This window comes from Solanum lycopersicum, chromosome 11 (assembly GCF_036512215.1).
Source record: "Solanum lycopersicum chromosome 11, SLM_r2.1".
Lineage (NCBI taxonomy): Eukaryota > Viridiplantae > Streptophyta > Magnoliopsida > Solanales > Solanaceae > Solanum > Solanum lycopersicum.
The window spans coordinates 37,735,806-37,755,198 of NC_090810.1; the positions used below are offsets into that span (position 1 = coordinate 37,735,806).

The window sequence follows — 19,393 nt, forward strand, 5'->3', positions numbered from 1 at the left end:
GTTCAATCCTTAGTGATCTCACTTATTTTACATTCATTTTTCATTGCATTTTGTACCATTTTGTTTGGCCAAACCCAATCTACCAAATGCTGAAAATTTGTTCACTATTTTCAGCTTCCTTTTATCAGCATTCATACGTTAATTCTTAAGACATTTCGTGGATCATTTGGTGCATCTTTAAGTATAACTTTTTATGATTATATTCAGGAAAGAATTACCATTTCATCCAGCAACATTACACCACTTTTACACCTCATGATTTACGCAAACATTCGCACATAAAATTCAACCATAAAAATATATCATTTTTCACATACTTTCGGTTGACATATCTTAACATGCTTACAATTCCAAATACATAATCAAGAACACATTATCACGAAAATAAAACTTCATACTCAAACTACCAGAAAACATACCAACAACATGATCTCTAACCTATTTCACATTGAGATCAAAGGGATACTAGGTACAAGGAGTTCGACAAGAATGGGAACAACCCTAGTTTTCGAGTAGATTCATCTTAGCCTTAAGGGTCTCTTGGGAAAGGGACCAAGAGTAAGAAAACTCATACCTTTTCGACGTTAAAATCTTGACTTGGTGCCCAAAAACTTTACCCAAGAACATGTCTAAGCCTCCTAATATCAACTCCACTCGAATGACAACCTCCCTTAGCCTAGTGTGCGATTAACGTTTGTTTTCTTGTGATTTCGTGTGAGTTCTTCAAGGGTGAAGAACTTGGTTAATTTTTCTGCTTTTGTATATTATTTTGGCAGAAGAAAAACGTGAGAAGGAATAAGACAGATTGAGCGTGAGAGTGGAGAGATAAACGCGAGAGAGTGGGAGTTGTAGGAGGCTTAGGAGTCTAGTTTTAGGACTAAGTCAATAAGGTTTTGTTTATTTAATAAAAAACTGATTTTTATTTTATTTTAAATAAGATAATGAATAATAATTATTAATTAGTTACATTAATTCAATAGCTTAAATAAAAAATTACTTTAATCCATTGCTTCCACCTAGGTTCGAACCCGGGTGGAGCAAGACTTCACTTCAAAAGCCCAATTTCGGTCCTCTCCCCAAAATACCCCTCCACCTTATTAATTAAATAATTAGTTGTATATTTAGGGTTATTACGATACTACCCTTAGCCTGGAAAAAGACCATTTTACCCCTAGAACCTCCAAACCTAAGATTTTCCCTTTTTAAGTTCGGTAAAGACTCCTTCAAGTAAATTTTCATATTCGAGAGCCCTACATGGTTGGACCCAACCTTTCCAAGCTCAACTAACTCCCAAAGTTAGTTTTCTTGGTTGTAGCAAGGGTTCCGAGGTCTGGTTCTACGCACATCAATCCGTGTGAACCCTGGTCTAATCATAGGCATTCTTGACACATTAAGCATTTCTTATCTTATCCATTTTTAGGGTTGTTACAATCACAATGGTTAATCTCTACTATCAACTACCTCCATGATCATAACTACCACAAAATGCATCACCAACCAGTACCACACATTCTTCCGCCACCATCAACCAACTACTAACATCGATCAACTTCATCATTACAACCACCAACACCACTACTAATCGTCACTATTATGATAGTCACAACAATACACAACCACCTCCACCGTCATAACTACCACCACCATCATTTCTAGCTACTAACAACAACTATTACCATCACCACCACCACTACAAATTACCTCCACCATCACTAGCAAGTCTAAGTGCTTCAGCTTTTTAAATCAAATATGATTTTATTTTATTAATTCTTTTAATATTTAATAAATTTTCATTTGAATTATTATGTGCATAAAAATACATTATGTATATTCACATCAAGAAACAACATCGTCATCATTCAGATGTCCATTCTGATTCTGACGTCTAACCTTAATGAAAACAAATGAGGCCTAAATATCACAAGTTTCAAATCCGGTTTTTGCATAAAAGTGTCCCTTATGTTTTTCTTCTTTTAGATAATGACTAAATGTAAACACTACTATATCATATGCACTACATATATATCAAGTCAAGGGTCCCCCAGTGCTCACATAGTACGCAACTGGTAGAGTATATCTTTATAGTGCTAGTAGCAATTTCTTTAACGTAACTCTGGCTGGCTGCAAAAATATAGTATGACCATACAACATATTTGATAAAGACATGATATCGACAAATCTCCAAAGTTTCTTTGCATGAAAGACCCCATTTGAAGAAACTATAATTAATAATGACTTATGAGAATGATACAAGTGGAATGATCTACTAATAAAATATTCATGCTATCAATTGCATCATTACTATTGCTGGTCTTAAATTCATCACAAAATAAGGATAAGAATAAAATAAAACTAAAGAAAATGAAGTAGCTAAGAACCAATGTCCAAGCCCCACATGCATAATGATATTTGAAAAATAATTATATCCATGATCACTAAAATCATCTATAGTAACAAGGATGAGAACTTGAAATTCTTTTGGAAAAAAAAAAAAAGGAACAAAAGACATTGACAGTTGTGTATTGTGATAGTTGTAATAATTTATATGTTTTACTATTGGCTTTGAAGGCGAAGCTAGAATGTAATTTATGAATTTTGGATCACAATTATTTTTGTTTATTGGATTTTTGCTATAATTATTTAAAATATATCTTGAGTCTATCGGTCAAGGAAATGAGGAGATTAATGATGTTGTCATTCACTGTATTGATATAGGATGGATGAAATGGAAGTTAGCATACAACGTTTTGTTGCTCGTGGTTATGGAATTCGTCAAAAACTCATAAATCATAGTAGTCATCGGCTCCTGCAAAGTCGTGATAAGAAGGTGCCATCAAAATTTAAAGGCAAGTTCTGCAGAGTGATGGTTAGATTGACTTTTTTGTATTGTACAAAATGTTGGTCAGTCAAGAACTTTCACATTCAAGAGCTTAAATAGAAATGAGGAAATCTAAAACAAGGTGAGAGTGACTTCGATAGAGGACATGATGCGAGAAGCGAGATTAAAATGGTTCGAGCATGTGAAGAAGGGAAGTACGAATATTCCGGTGTGGAGGTATGAGAGGTTGTCTATGGATGATTTTTCGTAAGGTAGATGAAGACCGAAGAAGTACTGGTAAAAAATAATTAGATAGGAATGACAGGGTTTTAGCTTACTGAGGACGTGATTTTAGATAGGACGGTGTGGAGGACATGAATTAGAACAGAAAGTTAGCAGTACGTAGAAAAGTGTTTTCTTGTTGCTCGTTCATATTAGTAGTTGTAGTATTATTCCGATAGTTCTATTGGTCCTTCACTTTCTGTTACTAACGGTGATTTATGTTACTGTTTTTGTACCTCTATAACTTTTTTTTGGACTCTTTTGGATTATTTCGTAGGATTGATGGTCTATCAGAAGAAATCTATTCCTGAGGTAAAGATAAAATTTATATACAATATAATTTACCTTTTTAGATCTTACTTTTTAGGACTATACTTAATATATTATTAATGTTAGATTTCTCGATATATTATTTGTACACTTTATCGGTACTGTATAGAACTTAAAAGCCTAAAAAGTGAATGAAGAAGTCGTTAGTTGTTACATTAACCCATCATAGCCTCTTTATCCAATGTTGCAACTTGCACCACTTTTCAAGTTGTTATTACATTATAGGTCAATTTGGTTTCCTTTCAATAGTACTATAATTTTCTTTTGAGAATTTTGTACTAGTCATCAGTATGGTGCTAGAAAACTTATAGCAAAAACCTTATAACTTACTATATGGTTGGGCTCTGTGCATATTTCGAAATTATAAAGCTCTTGACATTAGATTTTTAACTTGGTTATATATACTTAAAAACAATCATTTCATCAACCTGTATTAGAAAAAATAATGCATGTCCATGACTCATCAGGCAATCATTTTACTTGTCCATAAACAACTGTCCTAACTCCTATCAATCAATTATAGGGATAGCTGCAAAGAAGATAATTTTAATATTCCAAAAAAAGATGGAAACATTAATTCTTATCCATATTTACATTCTCTGATGCCAAATGAGATGGTATTGCCAACTACTCCAACAGATAGGACCAAAACTAATTTCTTATCCTATCCTCAACTAATTTTATTTTGGTCCCACAACATAAAACAGTTAGAAAAAGATTTCAACAATCAATGAACATCAAATGCCCAAATCCCCATTCCCATTATGATAAACAATCAGGCTTGCAAATTGAAACCACAACCACTAAGCTATATTCATAATTTCATATTATTAGTGAAAAGGGTAAAGATGCAATGGACTTAACAGCATCAAGGGATGGCTGATGTTAAATAAGATCAATAACCATAAGACGAGCATTTTGACTAAAATAACTAGTTAAAACACAATTGTCATGACAACTCTACTCTCTGAGGATTTATCAAAAAATACAGATTGGAATAGAATGCAAAGTATAAACTCAGAGCTTTGAAGGTATAAAGGAAGAAAGAAAACTTTCTTGTACCCTTAAACTAGTATCTGTTTCAACTTGTACATCCCCATGTCAAAATTACATTGATGGGGAATCATTAGGTTTAACCTTACACATCAAAACCGCCTAGAATGAGGGGGCAAAATATATGCTGAGGATTGCCTAGAATCAAAAACTGAATTAAGATAACCAACAGGATGTCTCAGAGGCTCATAAGAAATTTGACTACCTATAGGGTGCCTGGACGGAAACATATGAGGAACAGCTGGAGCAATCAGATTTGGGTCTCCAGAATGTTCTGCGAATCTCATCCTTCCATAGGTAGGTTCAAACGGAACAGGTTGAGGCCTATTGTACATGGCTTCTCTTGAGATCATTGACATTGGTCCCCAACTATTCGTCAAGTAGTAAGGCATAGGCTGTTCTCCTGGCTGCCTTCTTGACAACTCAGAGAAGGTGCCACCCAACCAATCATCTGTTCGACTTCTTTTTGTCAAGGAGGAGTCAGTTGGCCCCAGAAGTTTATGCTTTCCTTGTGCCATCCCTCTCGGACTTTTCACAGATGTCCTGCTTTTTGTCAAGATAGAATCAACATGTACAGTTTTTTTATTTCCTTTTGAAAGTGCAACAGATTGCACCTCCTTTTTTCCAGATTTTGCAGTACCAGCGCCAGCTAGCTTGGAGGCTACATCTTGGCCAAATAGGAACTCCCTTAAAGAGTTCCCTCCAATCTTTTTATTTAAGAAATCAAATATGTGTTGGACTGAAAGCTGGATACAGCGGTAAATCTGTTTAACTTCTACTGCTCCTACTGCCCTTGCAACATTTTGAGATCTATCAGCGAAATCTTCAACCTGTGAAAACCGTTAAACTGACATAAATTTATTACTTGTTAAGAACATGTCAAGAAATGACAAAGCCAAGCACAATCACATTTATACGGCCAACTCTATCACCCCGTGTTCGAGATATCCAAGATCCTTCAAATGTGCTGGCACACAAACCTTCGGACCAGAGCTTCTCAACTGATAGCAACTGCAATAGTTAAATCACACTATATATAATGCCAATATAGAGATTAGAACATAATATGTAAAAATAGCAGCCTGCATGGTACATGAACCATTTTATACCAACGGAGGATAAAAAATCCAACCTTGTTTAATAGAGAAACAAAGAGCTCAGCCACTGATTCTTTATTGCTTATTCCATAGTTTGAAAACTTACACACAGAGCTCTCCACTGCTACTGAGTCATTACCATCTAGCACACAGATGGGAAGTCAATTAAAATACTCGGTGACCAATCAAATACAAACTGAAAGATGGATATATAATACTTGGAAATAGAAAGAACGAGACAGATTCATGACTAATAATTAAAGAGATGTATGAAAACTTAGGCCGCATCAAAGCAAAATAATGCTTCATATTTATGGCTTTTAGAGCTTTCTGCCTAAGACTTTCCATGCACATGAATGACATTCATATAACCTAAATCTCGAACTCAATGAAGTCCATATAGTATATTAATGAATGTTTGTCATAAATTTTTTTGGTGCAGCTTCCCTTCAACTCACGGCTGCACCAAGATGGAACAGGATAACGGTTTTCTTCAAAGATGACAATCCACGATCCTCATATTTGAACAAGCACTTGCATACGTTCTTCTGGTTGATCAGACAAACTTTTGCCTTTCTCCAAGTTAAAAGCCTCTTAAATATGACCTCTTTTTCATGACTTGAATTTTGAGCTAGCACCACCATTCGACATGGATATGACTTGACAGTTGTTTACAGCTCTCAATATACAAGAACTAAATACAAAACCAACCTCACAGATAACTTTCACAGAACACTATATCAGCACAGCATCATACGTCTAATACCAAAACCTAAAATGCCAGAACTAAACTTAACATGATATTGTTTAAGAGATGGTAAATAGTACAATTAAGCAACATAGCAATTATTCAAATCAAATGCTAAATATTCAAAGAAACATACTGAAGTCCAAAATGATTCTAAAACGAAATTTGCCCTTTTATGATGGATTGAGAAATTTCAACCAGAATCAAATATGCTACATAGATTTACGGGAAACTTGAAATGTAATAAGCCAGAGTTTTACCTTTGAATAAGGCGGAAAATGGAGGCAGTATGGGAGGATTTCGCGTCTGCAAGGTTTTCAATTAAGCCGAGTAAGTTATGATGAGGAAAAATATTCATAAATAATCTATACAAAGATCTAATTATATGCTTTGATGAGGATCAGAAATACACACATAAACATGTGTATAAATATACTAGTTTAGTCACTTAGTGTACATGCTTTGCATGTGTATCTCACGTCAATCAATAAAACCAGAAATAAGAAAAAACAAAATTATTAAAAAGTAGCAATTGACGTTAAAAAATCCTATAAATGAATATTGTATCTCAAACATACGATTGTCTGGTATTTCACCTGATATCATATCACATATGCATTATTTATTTGTAATTGGTCATTAAGGAACTGTTACACCACCAAACTATTTAACTCCCAAATTAGTGGAAGCGATCACTAATGTTTGCATTATAGTAGGTTATCTATAAAAAAAACATATTGATTTTGTCCATGAATTTACTATAGAACTCTCAACATGAACAAAAAATAGAAAACAAAGAAGAGCGACATTATTGATAAGTTCTTAAGAAAAGGAAAGAACTAAGAGATAAATACAAGGTGAAAGGAAACTTACGCCAACTAATTAGCCAAACTCCACTTATGTGAAAAAAGGCATACTTTATTTTGTCTTGTATAAATTTCACTACTTCAATTCTTTCCTTTTTGTATTTATTGTTTTAATCGTGCCATAATAATATTACTAACATTGAGAATTGCCATATTTCTATTGAAAAACAGCACCCTAGGAACTAAGTTGCTCGGACTCGAGTGCGGGTGTCTGATAGGGTGCGGATCTAGAGGTCGGATCTTTCATGATCTAATTTTTAAGATTCAGGAATATGGATCCATGCATGGATAAGGAGGCAGGGATTCGCCTAAATGTAATTGAAATATCTAAATATAGAGTTATAAAACCTAAATTATGAGATATTATGTGGAGAACTTGAGGAGAATCTTGAAAAGAGATAAAAGGAAAATGAGTGACATAGAAATTTCTATAAAAAATGTATTGCGTTTTCTTCAATTTCACCTTAGCATTTGTATGGATTATAGAAATCATTAAAACTGTCCGGACTTTCTTCATCGATTTTGGTCAAAGTATCCAAAATTGGTTAACCAAATCGGACATGGATCCTACACCCACACCACCCATGTCGTGTCGACACGGGTGCAACACCAAAAGTGAAGAATCCGAGCAACTTAGAGAGTATTTGGATTGGCTTAAAAGTTGATCAAACCTACTTTTAAGTCAATTTTTTACTTTTGTGAGTGTTTGGCAAATATAAAAAATAACTTGAAAAATAAATTAGGAAATGATTGCCAAGGTCAAAAATGACTTCAAATAAGTCAAAACCCAAAAGAAGGTCTCCCCCTACCTTTTTTTTTTTTGGACTTAAACGTCATTTCAGTTTGACTTATTATTTTTGACTTAAAAACTACTTTTTCAAAAACAATCCAAACGAGCTCTAAGCCTAGGAAGACAATTAGAAACTTGATAATTTAGGAAAAGTTCTCCAAGAAATTAAGAGAGGAAAAAGAAAAGGGACAATATGTTTCCTTAAATGACTTCTTGTCGTGATAGTGTAATCCTTTTTGTCAAAAAAAAAAAGTTGGTAAGTTTTCAATAATTTCCTTTAATGATTTGACGTGAGTTATTAAAGCCTTGTCTGCTAATGAAGGGAATTCAATATCTATGTTTATAATCCAAATATGGAAATTTATAGTAAACAAAATTTTATTTATTATCAAAGATAAAAATATTAAGAAAATAGTAAATGGCAGTTTTGTTTATTATAGTCTTCCAATAAATGGCAAAAAGTTCAATCAACATTTCTAAGGAACTAGATGCATCAGCATATTCAAGATTCGGGAGCCCTTATCATATAATAAACTCTAAGGTCTTATACGCGGAGATAAAAACACGTCAGCTAAACATCCCAAAGAAAAACGAAAAAATGCTCGACGCCTAAAGTTTCTTTAACATGACATCCAGATGAATAGAAAACATGGGAATTTCAAATAGAAGACATGATTAACAAGAGGTTTTAGTATGTCACAAAGAATGAGGAAATAGAAAAATAATGATAACTTGAGGGTTTCTGCAAATGATGAACTTGTCCTAAAAAGAATACCTGCAAATGGAAAGCAACCAAGAGTATTATAGATAAAGAATTCAATGTTTGATCCTTTGCGCTGTTAATATTTTGTGCTTTTGCCCATGCTTTCATCTGCGAAGAGAAATTCATGAGTTCTAAAAACAGAAATGTGAAGTAACGATGCAAAACATTCTTTTTAGTGAATAACATTGAACATTGCACCTAAGCAAACACAGCCAAAGAAATATTGGTTTACATAAGGGATATCAATCCCAAAGCAATTTATGGGTCTAAATATTAGACAAGCCCAAAAAGAGAATCGCAACACATATTTGATCACATCAAATTTAAACTGTTTCAATATCAATCCTTATTCAAGTCATAACTGAGGCTTCAAAAACCTCATTGCTCAAAACTGAGAAAAGGAAAGAAAAAAAACGAGGAACTGAATGTATTTAACTAAAGTAAAAAAAACAAAGACAACTCATACATGTGACTGCTGTAAAAATGTCCATGTAGATCATATATATGTGGTGAAACTATTTTTTATTAGAATAAGCTGATAAAGTAACTGACAGCTAAAAATCTTCAGCAGTGCTATCATTTTTTTAATGGTAGCATTCTATATATTAACAGGTATACTATAACAAGTGTACGGTCCCCCAAATCAGTAGAGAACTTATTGCCTAAAACATCAAAATATCTTTCAATTGTACTAAATCATTCCTGTTCCCCAAAAATAGTAAAGAGTGCTCTCTCTTCCTCTCGCCCCCCCCCCCCAACCAAATGCATGCTGGGACAACCCTCCACCTCTCCTTCATATTGGACAAAGACCAGTCTAGTCCCTCCTTTGTGTTTCCTGGCACCATCCACCTGATTCCCCTCTGGTTAATGAATATTTTTCAGATTGATTTGTCCCTTTGCAGTGCAAAAAGAGATGGTTGGTTATCTCTGCCCATTCCCCATATAAAAAACATCTGGAGCATTAAATCCCGTACTTCTCAACTTTTCATGTGTCAACGCTGCTTCTTTAGCCATAAGCCAAGAGAACCAAGCTACTTCCAGTGGGATTTTTACTTCCCAAATCATTTTCCGTGATAGCCTACTTGATATTAACTACGCTCAAAATCTTTTTTGAGAAGGGAAAAAGATTTTGAGGAAAGTTAACTGGCTCAAAATCTTGTAAACCTCTTTCACCGTTAAAGTTCCTTGATCATTTCCTAGCCATGCCATAACATCCCAATTTCCAGTGGAACCCTTTAGATTATTTAGGGTATTGTAAAACTCAGTTATCCTCCCATTCCCCAATCATTTAAAATCCCTAAAAGTCAGATTCCATCCTTGTTAAGACCAAACTTAAGCAACTGTATCCGATTGTTGTTGGCATAATATATGCTGTTGCAGAACACCTTGCTGAATCAAACTTATCTTCCAAAAGGAAGTCTTCATATCATTCCCCACTTTTAATCTTGCTCTGCTCATCATCTTAGGCCACAAATTCCTGATGAACCTCCAAATACTCCACCCATAAGGAGTATTGATTGAATTTGTGGTCCAACTGCTTTCCTCCCTACATTTCTTTCTAATAATTTCTTTCCATATTGGTCCTCCTTTTGTAGCATATCTGCACAACCAATTCAGCATCAAACTATGATTTTGAGCCTTCAGATTCATGATTACACTCCTCCCACTCCCTTGCTTCTTTTCATGATATCCCATTTGACTAACAGGGGATGGGAATAAGAACATCATATAAGTAGGTAGAGCATCTAACAAACTACTAATAAGTGTCAATCTCCCTCCCACAGATAAATATTGCATCTTCCTACTTGTCAACAGTCAACTTTACTTCACCCTTCCCTATCACACCACTCTTATCCCCTTTTAAGTTGTGTTTACCCCCAAAGGCATACCCAAGTAAACTGTGGCAACTCTCCCACTTTGCCTCCCAAAAATGAATCTCCTCCATAATATTAACTGAATAAATGAAGGTCTTTCCCCCAATTAATGTGAAGCCCGGAGATGAGACATTTCTATGTTGTTGTCTATTCTGGTATTTACCTATTTCTAGTAGTCTGGAGCATATCATTCATCCCCGCCATTGCTATAATGAATAGAAAAGGCGACAAAGGATCTCCCCTGCCTCAGCCCCCTATTAGAAGAGAAAAATCATGTTGGTGAACATTAACAAGAATTGAGAACTGCACTGTACTGATGCAAGTATGGTCCGTCCATCCGATCCCACCTACAGCAAAAGCCCATCTTCAGTAGGATCCCAATGATAATCTCAATTTGGGTGATCATATGCCTTCTGGATATCCAGATTGCATAAAATTCCAGGTATTTTACTTCTCTGTCTAGCCTCCACACACTCATTTTCTATTAGTATTGCATCCGTAATCTGTCTTCCCCTTATTAAAGTCATTTAATGACCATCAACTAATTTGTTGATCACATTCTTCAGCCTCTCACCTAACAACTTGGCTATGATTTTATAGACAATACCAACAAAACTGATAGGTCTAAAATCATTGAAATCCACAGCTCCCACCTTCTTTAATATAAGTGCCACAAAGGTGGCATTGAAGCTCCTCTCAGAAACTTCTTGATCATGGAAATTTTGTACTGCAGCTATGACATCTGATCCAATTATTTCCCAACATTTGCTAAAGAAAGTTATAGTATAACCATTAGACCCAGGGGCTTTGTCACCTCTCAGTCTTATCTTCTATACAAGTTATTCCAAAAATTGAATGCAAAGGGAGACAAAAAGCATATAATTAAGCTTCATCCGTACATTGTCAAATCTTAGAAGATACACATAAAAGCTTCTTTTTTTTTCTTTCTATGGATTATGAACAGACACTCGTACAAGCCACATACTTCGTACTTTCTTTCCTAGAATATGAGCTCTAGCTCTCAAAAGTCTTACAACCTCTTAACCTAGGTTGCTCGCACGAGCAATTTTGTTGAAGCTCTGACAATATGACAAAGCAATAACTCCAACAATTAACAAATTTGAAACATATGAAAGTTCATTCTCAACTTCGAAATTTCCTCCACCTAAAATTGGGGCACCAGTTTACAATGATTTTGTAGCCTTCACATCAGGTTCTTTTTGCAAACTGAGGCCAAGTGTACTGGTTTTGTTTTCTTTCCGGAATTCTTTATCAAAGAGGCACATGGCCTGCACCCCGAATTCATTTTTCGTCCACCAAATGTCTGCTCCAACTATGTCTGTTGCTATTCAAAGAGGTGCATCCTTAACATTCTCCTAATGATGGAAGCTCACCCCTAGAAGTCCAATTCAGAACTTGCAAACAGAAATTGCAGGATAAAAAGTCCCTTATATTCTCAAATTATTAACGCATCAAATAACATTTTTGGAGGCTTTTAACCTTCAATTAAAATGCATCCCAAAAGGTGAATGAATTAGTTGAGAGGCCAAATTAGGATGGATATTTATGAAAACACCACCAAAAACAAAAAGAGAGGAGACTCTTCAGCTTTCTTATATTCCTGATTCCCAAGTATATGTATGAGATCACAAATGTAGGACCTCATTCGAAGGCTGCATCCAATTAAAAGGCCTCCCAACCAGGACACCAAAAAAATATCAAGAAAAGAAAGATATTCATAATATATTGCAAATATGTAATGTGATCCTTAACATGATTCTGCAACCTTTTTCCTGTGCAAAGGAAGCTAAAACTCTGTTGTGATATGTGTGTATTTGTGTGTGCGAGACAACAAGCATATTTTACCAAGAAGCTCAATTTCCGAAAACGTTCATCAATGGAACCAATCATGTAAATTGTCTTTGATTTTGAAATCCCATCCTGGTTTTCAACTGATATATCACATTCAATGTCAGTTCCTCGGTCAACAACTTTTAGAACTGGCACCCTGGCAGTTGTAACTGGATTGACACCACGAACAAAACCATTCCCTGAGGCAGAATTTTAAACATCAGAGTCACCAAAAACATTAATAGAAGCTATAACTACAGAAAATGCTTTAAATATCATGTCAAGATAATCAACTTCTAAGGATGGGTATCAAAAAATTAACTTTGAATACCAGAAATGAAGTTCGAAGTCTTCTTACCTTGTAAAAATACATACATATATATGTATGTTTTTGAAGAAATTTCAAAGAAATTGTTTCATATTTGTTGAAGTGTGTGATCTCATCTAAAAGCTTATGTTGTTAGAGAAAGCACACTTTTAGTATTTAATTATATTCTCAACACACACGTTCACATGTGGGCCCGATTCTTTTTCATGGGCCAAGCACGTGAAAATTATTTTTTATATGGGTGGCAATGAAATTCAATCTCAGTGTAAGCTTAAGTTGTTAGAGAAAGCACACTTCTATTATTTAATTATATTCTCAACAATAACAGAAGATTACTGTAAATGTATCATGGTATATCTGTTGGTCACTGCATAGAGCTTTCTATCTCTACCATCTTAAATACTTGAGATCCAGTAGTTGATAGGGGCTTTGGTAGAATAACTCAATGCACATGGCATTGGCCCTATGGGTATGATTCAAGACATGTCTCCAGTGCCAGCTCAATCCCTTCCACTGCTTCATTACTGCATCATATCTTCTAATCTCTATACTTTTACTGAATTTGAATATATAAATATTACTAAATCAAATAAGCTGCTATGTTCTTCATTTGAACATGAAAAATGTATATCTGACTGAGCGAAAGAAGAAAACAGAGGGAAAATTTTCATACCACAAAGTTCTCCTAGCATCGATCTAAGAAAAGATAGTCATTGACATGGAATTAAATGGTTTGATATTTATTGACTTGGAGAAAAGATAATGATAGAATGCTAATAAGTTTTTTGGTCAGTACAGGAGGAGAAATGAATTCGAAGGAAATATACAAACACAAGCGTGTACGAAGAATTACTTTTTTTTTAGATAAGGGTAACTTTGTATTCACACAAACAATTCATCATTCAATGAATATTGAATTGGAAACTAACAACCCACAGAGTGGTGGACACCCCCCCCCCCATTTGGGTACTTTTACAAGTTTCCTATGAAATCTACCCTACCAACTCTTGTTTAAACCAAAAAATAGTGAACTACTACCATACCAGTGGAAAAGGGCATGACTTCCAAGAAGGAACAGTGGCTATAGTGGATCGTCAAGTGTGAAAACTACGTTTGAAGAATGTCTTATCAACAAAGGTAATATGTAAGAACTACATAGCTAAAGAAAAAACTTGGAAATTCGAGGATGACTTGAGGATAAGACACCCACAACACTCCAAGTCTTTAGGAGGACAAGAATGAAGTAGGGGACCAAATTTCTTAAGGAGATCCTGTCTCCTTTCTTGTTTATCATTGCCATGGAAGGACTGAACACTATGTTCAAAACAGTTATTTGTATGGATAGATAAAGGTTTTAAGGTAGCTAGGGCAGGGAGTGATAGCCTAGAGGTGACTAGCAAAGGAGACCACTTTAACCATGGACAACTTGATGGGTAGAGGTATGACATTGTGCTCAATATGCTTCCCGTGTAAAGAAACAGTTGAGCCAGTCAACCATCTTTTCTGCATTGTCCATACACAGTTCATCTGAGGAGAATCATCCTAAACCTTAAGGACATAGCATGGACAATGCCAGGCAAGATAACAGAGGATAAGAACTGGGAGGGAACATGTTCACATGCTAAGGATAGGAGTAGATGGAAAACTGCCCCACCTTGTATCTGGTGGACAATTTGGAAGGAGAGGAATTCCAGAAGTTTTTAGAGCTTAGAGAATGATGTGCAGCAGATCAAGTTGAACTACATCTTACTGCTATATTTTTGGTGTAATCAGATTTACTTTAATGATACGTGTCTATGATAGATGTTCTAGATTCTTTATAGCTAGCGAGGGAAGACACTAGAGAGCTCTATTGTAATTATGATTTCAGTACTACCCAAGTACTGTTTGGATCCCTGATATGATACAAAGTTACTGATTTCAAAAAAAAAAATTCTTACGAGTCAGAATGTAATACCCCTACAGTGAGCATGCTAGAATGGTCATCGAAGTAACGTATGGAACTTCTAAGATATAAATTTAGGTAACGAGAGAATAACATTACAAGGATAATCATATTAGGTCTTAGGAGTATAACAATATGATAAGTATAAACTTTAATTTGACAAGAATGCCTCTCAATGTCGTACTTTCTCGAACGAGTACAAAGGAATTTCATATAAGAAGAAGTAACAAATTATTAACTTTTAACTACTCACTATTGTTAAATAATAATAATATTCATTGGACTACTTAATTACATAACTGAAAGGTATTCTAGGATTGAAAAAAAAAAACTTAATATCTACGAATTTGATTCTAGAAGCTTAAAGTTATAAAAAAAAAAAAACCTAACTGACATGGAGCTAAACAACTTATTACAAAAAACTAGTATTAGTAAATTGCTAACAGAAAGCATCCTAGATACTCTACCTAGTGTAGCCGACTTAGCCAAGTCAAATCTCACAACCCACCCAAATACTCCCATTTCCTTACACATGTTTAAGACACCCACCCACCCCACCCCACCCGCACAAACCAAATCTAAATAAACTAAGACTAGCATCTAAGGAAATTCTATAAAGAGCCGTCACCACCATTACGTATAATATGAACAGGCATCGTGTAATGACCAAATTACCACAATTCCATATTCCCTTGCAAAGCCTATCAATATAAACAGTAAGTTTATCAACCAGAATATGCTTAAACTTTTAGCTCATTTTGCCAGTGTTAAGTACTTGCTTTCAAAGTCCTTCCTAAACTTACTCATTCCTCACTATGATGACATTTTAGGATTACAAGATTCTTGAAGGAACAATATGCATGAAAATCACAGAAAGTTGAAGAACAAGTTCAAAGGTTACTCTGAAGTTGATAAAACTTTTTTGCAAATTTCCTCAGAGTCTGAATCTTCTTCTCCCGTGTAATGTTAACTTTTCTGTTGGTGAAGTTGACAGATAGGTCCAAGTCACTTTTAACACAGAATAAATCCATTGAATATGAACCAAACACCTCAACAACAGGAGCATCAGCAGAATAGCCTGAAACAAAGAGTAATGAGCACTTGTACAGAGAGTATGGCCCTATGCTACGGATTTACAATTTTGACTCCCCACCCCCATCTACTACTTATAACAATGAAAAGAGAAGTAGCCTGACAAATTTGATGAACATTGTGTAACTCACACATCAAAAGATTATGAAATTCAAATAGCATAATACAGAAATATTGTTATTCAATTACCATAAACCTCCTTTGCTATTTCATTAAAGATACGAAGCAAATCTCTTCGAGCATCATAATCGCTTGGTTTAGGGAGACAATCCACATAAACCTCATCAAGCAATACTTCAAATGCCGATAATTGTTCCAAGGTGGCTGTGTATTTCTTCCTCTGCTTCTGTTCACACTGTTGTGCTTCCTTACACAGAACTGATATCATAGCTATATTAGTTGATGACATGTTCACTAGCAAGTTAAAGTTAGAAAAATATCCTCATAGAGCAGTAACTCAAATCATAAATAGGAATTCAGCCAACAGAAGAAGTAAGACTTTCACCAAAAGGTGATAAAGAACAACCAAAATCACCACTGCATTCAATATCATCATACAAGTTCAATCAGCAGAGGTTATCCCCCAAAAGGAAGTGCAATCCATCAGCTGATTGCACTATATGATCCATCTTAGACTTGTAGTTTTAACGCCAATCATTCAGCAAAATTTGTACCAAATAACAAGGTGGAAGGACAAGACAAGGCGATTTCCCGTACTTTTCGTCATGGCTCATGATGTAAAAGCAGTTGTGACACCAAGGATGTCTACGACTTGGTGAACGAAGGAGCTCATTCACCGGAAGACTCTAGATGTCGTAATTTTCTTGTAGGATTGGGTCAAAGATGAATGAAGATTTCAAAAACTACTAGAAAATGACTTTGAATCCAAGTTATCTGGAATTAAAGATGTCATACAAGGATCCGCAAGGGAAGAGACGGAGAGGGAATCAAAAATACAATACTTTTGTGTTCAAAATTCACCACCATCCTCTTTACTTTTCCTTCCTTTTTTCCTTAATAATTGTGGTGTCCAAACCAGCTTACGCGCACCTCGACTAATTCCACAGGATACCTATCACCTCCCACCAGTCTACTAGGTAACTCTATCTGTCAATGCTAGGACAGATGAGAAGAAATCACCTAGTATTTTTGTCTTTACTAGGATTTGAACATGAGACCCCATGGCTCTCAGTCCACTTCATTGACATCTAGGCTACACCTTTGAGTTTTTTCCTCTCCTTTCACCCTTAACAGTATCAGCAAATGATCCTGAAAGTTAAATAATGGGTGCCTGTGCGCACAACTACAACTCAAGTAGCAGACACAATCATTAAACACACGCGTAAGGTTTAAGTATAAGAATTAGGGCTTGTCTACTCAATTTATTACAGAAAATAATTTAAAAATAAAGAAAAATGGAACAATGACAAAAGCCAGTATACAAGAATACAACTTCAAATTAGCAAAACACAACCACAAATGATTTTTTCTCTTTACAAAATATAGCAATCATCCTGTGTCAAAGACACATAAAGTCCACGTATCAAAAAAAGAGATCATAAGCTGATTTAATCTAGAAAAAAAATTAGAAAACAAAGAAAAAGGAGAAAGATGAACCCTGAGAATCTGTGGACCTTGGTTAGAGCACCATTTACTTCTTTCCTTTCTTTTCTTCCTTTTCCTTGTGTTTTTTAAAGGTAACATTTTTTTCCGTTTGGTCTTAAGATGGCATTTACATCTGTGAAATAAGCATGCAAAGCAGTGAAATACTAACCTTCCACGGATAAAACCATGGTATTAAAGATGATCAACCTTTAGACGATCATTAATTCACAACTGAAATAAAAATGAACACTTCACCTGCAGATATCGTTACCACGAGAAGTGATTAGAGAAAGAGCTTCAACTATAGCAATTGTGGGCAAGAAGGTGCACAAAAACTGCTGATAAATCTCATAATTAAAAAATAATAGTATAATAAATAATCTAACAAGAATCAGAAGAAAAGAAAAAGATAAGAACCTAATGATACAAAAGAAAGTTTGTATTTTTGATAGAACAGTGAATATTAACTATGAACAATGGACAAAAACACATAATTCATGAGATAAATTAAGTACAGCACAACTAATAGAACTTCTCTCAGAAGGTATTTTTGGAAAATTAGTGTATGGAAACTACTTTTTGATCCAGGTGCAACATCAGATATATATTTTCTGATTCATCCTTTTCAGATGAAGATAGAAGGAACAGCACTAGGAATATAACAATTATTCTGATTCTACATTGAATATCTTATTTTTGGGCCAGTAAGGAGGAGTTCCATTTAACTTATTTCTCTTGCTCCACTAACCCAAAACTGCACAGGAGTCAAAGAGTTGGGATGGCAAATCTCAATTCAATAACTCCGAATCATATTTCATTTTTTTTGCTCTGTGTCGGTGTTTCTAGAAGCACAACTTGGTTTAAAATACAAAGTTCAACTTCTTTAGATACCCAACGATAGCTTGGAACATCAACAAAAATTACAACTTTTTTCTACCAACAAACTACAATGAATTCTGCTTATTTCGATGTAAAATTTCACAGGTATAACTACAAAACCAGCCAATTGAAGCGTGTTCTACTTTTTAGATAATCAACTGATCCCTAAGTTTTCAATTTTTGGGGAAAATTCAAATTGTTAACGCAAAAACTTCATTTGTAAACACATGTTGATATCCTCACTAATTGAGATTTTGACACCGTTCAATCACGGAAGCACGGAAGCAAATAGAGAGGGGAAAGAGAAGGGAAAAGTTCACCTTCAAGCAATGGATTCGGTTGCTCGCCGCCGGTGACTTGGGGGTGATGTGAGGATTAACAATGGAGTTTGGGTTTTTTTATTTTTTATTTTTTATTTTATTTACATTGGAGAATTTAGCAAAAGATTTGTTTTGTCCTACTTGGCTTGCTTTATCAATTTTTATTCTCTTATTTACTTTTATTTTTTCTTTCTTCTATTAGTTATTAAAAGTTAAAATAGAAAGGATCCGTTCCGCTCGAGTCTAACGGGTCAAGGAATTTGAAAAGCTAGCGCGTTCAAACTTAACCTAATACTAAAAGGGCCAAGGGCTGGGAAAGGTTAGCGCTTTTTTTTTTCTTTTCTAACTTATATTCTATGACATCAAGAAAATGAGAAGATTTTCAAATCAAATATAACAAACAATTGTGTTGTTTCAATAACATTAGTGAATAATCTAGTGTAATTAGCATGTATCTCTCATATGAGATACGCGGGCGACATAAGAGAGAAACAAGTAAGACGAGAGGGAGACGAGGGCGCGTGATTTCTCTATGTATCCTTGATATATGCAAATCTACTTTGATAGAGTGTATATAGAACAAATTAACCTAATTTTGAGTCGATGTATTCCAAGATACAAGTATCTAGACGTATCAAAATCTCGTAAGATTCATAATATTACCACATACCGTGTACTTAAGTAATTAGACTATATACTAGTGAGATTATTGTAAATTACCCTTAAATAAAAAGTTTTAGCCCATGAGTCAA

General features: G+C 34.8%; 1 protein-coding gene across 5 annotated transcripts; it reads right to left on the reverse strand.

Moving 5' to 3' along the window:
- Positions 1-4,346: 4,346 nt before the first annotated feature.
- LOC101254056 (protein HESO1) lies at positions 4,347-18,816 on the reverse strand. 5 transcript variants are annotated; one of them, XM_010314787.4, is made up of 11 exons: positions 18,642-18,762; positions 17,698-17,777; positions 17,472-17,575; positions 16,027-16,215; positions 15,647-15,823; positions 12,488-12,672; positions 8,760-8,855; positions 6,589-6,634; positions 5,616-5,722; positions 5,393-5,494; positions 4,347-5,313 (listed from the first exon to the last, which is right to left on the reverse strand). In XM_010314787.4, exons 3-11 carry the CDS (start codon positions 17,539-17,541, stop codon positions 4,576-4,578), a joined length of 1,710 nt encoding a protein of 569 aa, XP_010313089.2. In that variant the 5' UTR covers positions 17,542-17,575; positions 17,698-17,777; positions 18,642-18,762; the 3' UTR covers positions 4,347-4,575. The 5 variants fall into 5 exon arrangements, with proteins under 5 accessions (XP_010313089.2, XP_004250756.2, XP_010313090.2 ...); XM_004250708.5 differs by lacking the exons at positions 17,472-17,575; positions 17,698-17,777 and adding an exon at positions 17,612-17,697 and having other exon boundaries at positions 18,642-18,816; XM_010314788.4 differs by lacking the exon at positions 17,698-17,777 and having other exon boundaries at positions 18,642-18,813.
- Positions 18,817-19,393: the final 577 nt, after the last annotated feature.